Source organism: Poecilia formosa, unplaced genomic scaffold (assembly GCF_000485575.1).
Source record: "Poecilia formosa unplaced genomic scaffold, Poecilia_formosa-5.1.2 Scaffold96, whole genome shotgun sequence".
NCBI classification, from domain to species: Eukaryota; Metazoa; Chordata; class Actinopteri; order Cyprinodontiformes; family Poeciliidae; genus Poecilia; species Poecilia formosa.
Genome location: NW_006800035.1, coordinates 2,096,681 through 2,102,975, shown reverse-complemented (window position 1 = coordinate 2,102,975; position 6,295 = coordinate 2,096,681). Strand labels below are relative to the sequence as shown.

The 6,295-nt window shown below is 38.2% G+C and overlaps 1 protein-coding gene and 1 long non-coding RNA gene across 2 annotated transcripts in view; one reads left to right on the top strand and one right to left on the bottom strand.

The window, feature by feature from the left end:
* Positions 1–1,997: 1,997 nt before the first annotated feature.
* On the bottom strand, positions 1,998–2,505 carry LOC107836910 (uncharacterized). The gene is made up of 2 exons (XR_001662883.1): positions 2,408–2,505; positions 1,998–2,346 (listed from the first exon to the last, which is right to left on the bottom strand). It is a non-coding gene; the product is annotated as an uncharacterized LOC107836910 (long non-coding RNA).
* Positions 2,506–4,286: 1,781 nt separating this feature from the next.
* The window catches only part of col28a1a (collagen, type XXVIII, alpha 1a), a 41,521-nt gene continuing 39,512 nt past the window's right edge, over positions 4,287–6,295 (top strand). The window contains exons 1-2 of the mRNA XM_016674476.1: positions 4,287–4,361; positions 5,039–5,170. Coding sequence (XP_016529962.1) covers positions 5,050–5,170 — 121 coding nt within the window. The 5' untranslated portion in view covers positions 4,287–4,361; positions 5,039–5,049. The remainder of the gene's footprint in view (positions 4,362–5,038; positions 5,171–6,295) is intronic.

The following is a 6,295-nucleotide window of genomic DNA, read 5'->3' as shown; positions in this document are numbered from 1 at the left end:
TTGTGCTATTAGCTAGCTGCTAGCTAACGACTTTGCTAGCAAAGCTAGATAACAAAAAGCTTCTTTGTACAGTTAATGATATCAGTCATTCTCCAGTATCGCTTATGCAATAGGGGCACATCGCCCGTCCAAAACCGATCATCTCCATAATGGATAAATGTCAGATCTAATTTCCTTTGCTGCATAATGTACATTAAATTTATTCTAGCGTTAGGTAAATGTACCTTTAAGGAGAATAGCACTTAAATAAAAGTCCAACAAGGATATTCATTTAGATTAAAAAATAACTCTGAATTACCATGATAGATATAATGTATGTAATAAAAGTGTCATTAATGAAGGGGAAAAAAACTCAACCAGACTTTAAGTAAGTTTAGGGTCTGGTTCACAGAGTATGAAGTTAATTGTTTTTTTCCCAAATATTCAATGAAAAAAAAAAAAAAACTAACCTCAGTTAAGTAAAATAAAATTGTAATCAAAACTTTTGGAATTGTAATGATTTATTTTTTTAAAAACAAAACATTTTGTTTAAAAAACTTTTTTTAATTAACTAATTTTTGTCTCATGAACTTAAGTTATTTTGCCAAACAAACTTTTATTTGCACACATCAGAAATCTTTTAATGTGAAAATCACAAGCAAAACTTTGAGTCACAATAAAAAAATCTTAAAATAGCAAAAAAAGATTTCTGACATGAACAAATAAATTTGTTTTGCAAATAATTTGTTCACTTCATGATACAAAAATGTGTGATTTTAAATTTTAAAAAAGTTTAAGTAAAACTCAGGCTTTTCTCATGGTGACATGCATTAACAATTCAATTTTTTTTCTTTTTTCCATTTTTCTGCAGTTCCACATTAAAGTTTGAGGCAGCTCTTCTTTTATAGATTACAGTCCACTAAAAGGTTTCATTGTGCCCTTGTTTACATTTTTAATTGTGTAATTCTGTAAAGACAAAATGTCTGGTGGTCTAGCTCTGATTTAGATATCTTGCTAAATTGCGGGTTTGAATATGGCAATACTTATAACAAAATAGACCCGCAGAAAGAAATGACTAATAAAATATCTTGCATATATATGCATAGTTGTATGCTCCATTTTCCTTAGCTTTGATTGTATATCTCACAATTTTGTAAATTATCGTTTAAACTCTGAAAGCTGTGTGGCTTTCTTAATATTCTGTCCTAGAATGCGGTTAGATGTGCCCTTTTTTGAGCACCTGCTCAAAAGGTCAAAGGCAACAAGGTGACTGGAGGGCTTATGTTTTTACAAAAACAAAAAATAATTTTAGCACACGTTATGTGTCAGAAGAGGGTTTAGAAAATACCAACAAAAAAAAACAAAGAAAAGTTTGACCAAAAGGGCACTTGGGGGCAAGGAGCAGGTGCTCAAGCCCCTCCAACCTCCTCCTCTGCACGTGCTGCAGGCTACAATCAAAGGTCGCGCTAGACTTTTTTTTGCTCCGTCATCTTGACCGACAACATAAAAAAATCGGTACTATTTTTATCCGTCATATAAACATATTAACATCGGCTATTTAGCCGCATTTTATGCGGTTTAGTTAGGTCGGTTTTCCTTTGGATAGCTACTGCTGCCTTCTCTTACTACGCCATAAATAAAAATACATCCAAGAAATTAAGACCCGAAACACACACAAAAAAATATGTATTCAATGGTGCATCCTGCCAACAACGCCAAGTGTGACCAGCAGGTGGAGATCTTTTTTAAAGTAACATGATGCACCTGAACACAGATTTAACAGTGCACAATATTTTATTAAACAATTTCTTTAAAACATTTCTCTTCTTAAAAACGAGGCTTCAGGCCCACTACTCTGTCCCTGGAACAAAAGGAACAGAAAAGGAAACAGGACAGACAAGTTCAATTATTCCAAAAGAAATAACACGCAATGCAGAAGAAATTAGTAAAAAACAAAAACAAATTAGTAACTTCAATCAAAACAAAACTAAAAGAAAACAATGGAACAAATCGTTGTCATCCGCTTCCAAATGCCCTTCGATGGGGCCAGAGGAGTAATGCCCCGCGCACACAGCCTGCCCAATCCGCAACAGGTTTAGTTGAGAGCGGCCAAAACAACGGGAAGACAAGACAAGACAGCAGAGCGTCCAAAGCGCTGCAGCTCCAAACGCAATCAGGTGCCTGAAACAGAAAACCCATTAACGATGGATCCAGTTAAAAGAAATCAAAAGCTAAATAGCAGGTAGCTTATCCAGGGGTGGAAACACAGCCTAACCCGGGAGGAAGCGGGTCAGCAGGTGAGGACCAGATGGAAGCCGCCCGCCACAGCAACCCCCAGCTGCAGCCGGCAACGCCATCAGAACAACACTGCAGAAATGCGCGATAGGTGTAGCACCGAAAAACCAACCATGGATAGCAAAACTGACACGATCGCAGACGAGTCGACCAAACACACAAGCCAACATGTAGCCGCCGATTGTAGCAACAGTGGGAGAAACAAAGACGAACCTTGCCCAACTATATAGGCATCTGCCCCGCCCACCAATCAACGGTGCGATTCTAGCTGCACCCGGTGCGCAGAGTGGGGGAGGTTGGAACACCATCCCACCACATTAATATTCACCGTGAATCTAGATCCCATCACAAATTAAGCAGATAAAGGCATCTACATTATTCTCCGTAGTGACAAAAACCACTGACTGTGGCCCCAATAACTTCTAATAAATGAAATTAAGCGACTTCACTTAAATTAGCATCACTTCACACGCTGGGGTCTGAACGCACTTCCTCCTGGTCCCCATCTGCAGAAAAATCTGTCATTCATCAGTCATTCATCAATTGTCATTCATCAATTCATCAGTCAGTTGGATCTGTCTGATCCAATCAGATCAATTGAACTCTGTGAGTGTCTTACCCTGCGCGGTCCGGTGTGCGCGGATTTTTTTTTATTTTTATTTTTTATTTTTTGCGTGGTTTCGCTTCTCCGAAACGGATAGATGTTACGTCTGTAGCGCTCCCCTAGAACTCCGCTCTCCTGGGTAACGTGCACCCAGAAGGCTCCATTTGTTAAATCCGCTGCAGCGGCGCAGCCGCGTCCAGTGGTTGAGCAGCGGACTGCGCATGTTACAGTCTAATTAACTTCTGCATCGGCATTTATTTCCTCAAGATAAACTGCCGGCTCCTCAAATGGATTAACACAACGTTACATTCTCTTTAGTTTTCTCTGGTCTGTCTTTCCATTGGTGCACATGTTGTTTTCTGAGATCTTTTAGCCCACCCTGGGTTATCAGATGGGTTTTAGGCTAGTAAATCTGAGTTTGAACAAAAATCTGTAAAGAGGGGAATTAGTTTTCAAGACCTCATATGTCCAAAAATAGTTATTTTCGGTAACTTAATTTAGAAGTGAACCCGGTTAGAGAGACTACTAATATATGTTTGTGTTTGGTTTATTTCCGATCATCAATTGTTTTATCCTATTCAATGAGGCCTAAATCTGTAGAAAGCCCTTCCTTGAATACACACCATTTCCAAGTAGTGGTCAAGCAGAGGAATAAAGACATGAAGGAGATAGATGTTGACCTCAGATAACCTGCTTCCTAAAACCTCACAAGCATGTGCAGAGCAAGAGCAGAAGCTCTACACACAGAGAACTTAGAAACTCAGTCCATGATTTTGCTCTGAGCTGTTCTTGAATGTTTTTAGTTGTATGTTTTAGTACAATCTAAAAAATAATCAGTCCATGTTCTTAATTTCCTGAAAACCTTGTGTAGTTTGACAGCTACTGTGACAGACATGATTCTTGTCTTGCCATGAATTCTTCCTGTACAGTCTCATCTCCCATCCTTCTCTCCCTGTTTTCAGAATCTGGATCTAAAAAGCAGCCATAACTTGATCCACTCATTATTAGATTGGATTGTGACAGGAGTTATCCTATCCCCCCTCACACAGTGTGTGATTTGTTCACACAGTGAGCCTAACTGACCAGTGGCTCTTAATAAGATCAACATTGTAAGCTACATATCTTTTTTTTATTACTTTTTTTTTTTAAGAAAGAAAAAGGTCTGTGTAAGTCTGAGCATACAAACACACACACACACACACACATATATATATATATATATATATATATATATATATATAAAGAAATGCAGCTTAATGTTGAAATAAATAACTTGCTGTAAAAATACATTTTAAATTAACACAAATAAATGAAGTACTAAAGCTTTATTGTGAAGGCAACAACAGGAAGTAGCTGTGAGTCTTGCCTCTGGTTCATCCTGAATCCAGGTTTTACCCAGTCACTGCTCCTTGTCCCTCCAGGCAGAACTGCTGCTTCATCTCACTCATGGATTAACCTGGTGCTTCTTTTTATGAACAAACAGGTAAAAGTGCATTTATTTTCTATCACTTTTGTTAATACCATTTCATGTTCTATATTTGCAGTAGAACATTTTTATTGCACTGTTGTAAAAAACAAGACACTTTTATTTATTTAATTTTATTTTTACTTTTATAAGAATGTATAAGCAAGGCTAACACAGAGAACAAGAGAGAAATTACTAGAAAGCACAGCCGCGCATGGAGAGGAACTATTTTCCACAAAGCAGATGCAATAATTCATGTAATAATCAAATAATAACAATAGGAGAGATACATTGGTGGTAGGAGTAACAGTGCTATTGGGAATTCTGGTTGTGATAGAGGGCAAGAAGACTACATGGAATTATGCATCATAAAATAATATCAAAGCAATTTAGCTGTTTCATAAAAAACAAGACCAGAAGCAAATTCTGTAAATGTGAATGCACTGAAATGTGTAGCTTTGAATTCACTGTTGTAGCACAGCACACACTATGGAAAAAGTGAGCATAAAGTCTATAGTTTCATAGAAAAATACAGTGTAGGATAACTATCAGGGACTGAAATTATATCCAGCGGTAAATCTGTGTTCAGTCTGGATACTTACATCTCCCTCATGTGTCCACATCAAATTACTACAGGTTTACTACCTGCCACCGATTCTCACTAAATACATCTCTACATTTCTCTCTCTCTGCAGCTCACTCTACAATGAATGTGCTGGAGCTTGTGAAGATTTTTGCGCTAATTTTGATGCTGTCATGTCCAATCAAATGCCAAAACAGGAGGAAAGACCATAGAGACAGCAAGGTCATCACATACAAGGCCAAACGTGAGTGTTGTGCAACTGATCTCTTTATGAAGGCAGTGCAAGTTTATTTGAATGTTTAAGGCTATGAGGTTGGATAGTGTGGTCTACATGTGTTTTATGTATCTAGAAAATGTTTGTGACCATGTCCCTTAAGGTATTCTATGTGGATTGTTGAGGGAGTATGGAATACTAGGTGGCTTTAAAGCACTACCTGGTCCTTGATTTGATCCCAAAGCAAGAACTGAGTTCACATTCTAGTGGAGCTTGTTCTCAGTGAATGTTGTATTCCCCCGAGGATCCCGTCAGGTAATTGCAACTCTTGGGTTATGTTCAGTGGTGGTGAGGAGGAAGCAGACAATCATCAGGACAGTCAAAAACTCACAACCACACTGGCAGTAGGAATTCCTCAGTATTTGTCCTTTAATAAACACATTTGTCCTTTAACACACTCTTCAGCAACCTTAAAAAGCCTGGTTGAATGGCTTCTGAATTGTCAGACATGAAATAAGCAGAGTCCAAACAGTCTGTAACGTCACTCAGAGTTAGGAAGATAAAATGTAAAGGTCAGTCTCAGACCATGAGCCCATCTGGAGCACTTTTCTCCCACACTCTCGACAGCGGAGTAGTGACACATACAAATAACATCACCAGGTTCAGCTTAGGCTGTCTTAAAGAGACATCACATAGGCTGTTACTGCTCGTGTTGTTCCAGGGATAGAAGAGCATCTGGTTTGGAAGCCTCAGTCTCATCTTTGTTTTTACACATTATGTAGTGAACTGAGTTGAGGACCTTGGATGTGTTCAGTCCACATCTAAGTGGGAAGTAGCCTGGTGTCCTGAGTCTAACTCTGTAATCTAAAATGGAAGGAGTTGAATTGCTTTATCTAGATCAGGGTTAAGCCTTCACCTCAAACAGGAGAGTTCAGGTATTTTAGCATCTCGTTATAAGTGACCATAACATATGGACCATGACTACAAGACTGAGATCCCACATGCCAGCATTGAAATGGCCTTCTATAGACCATCAACAACATTTTAACATTTATCCTTGTACAGTCAGAAAGCTAAAATTAGATAGAATAATTTTAGCTGATAAAATTGCTGAGGTACTGATTCATTTTTATAGAGTGTCCACATAATAATTAT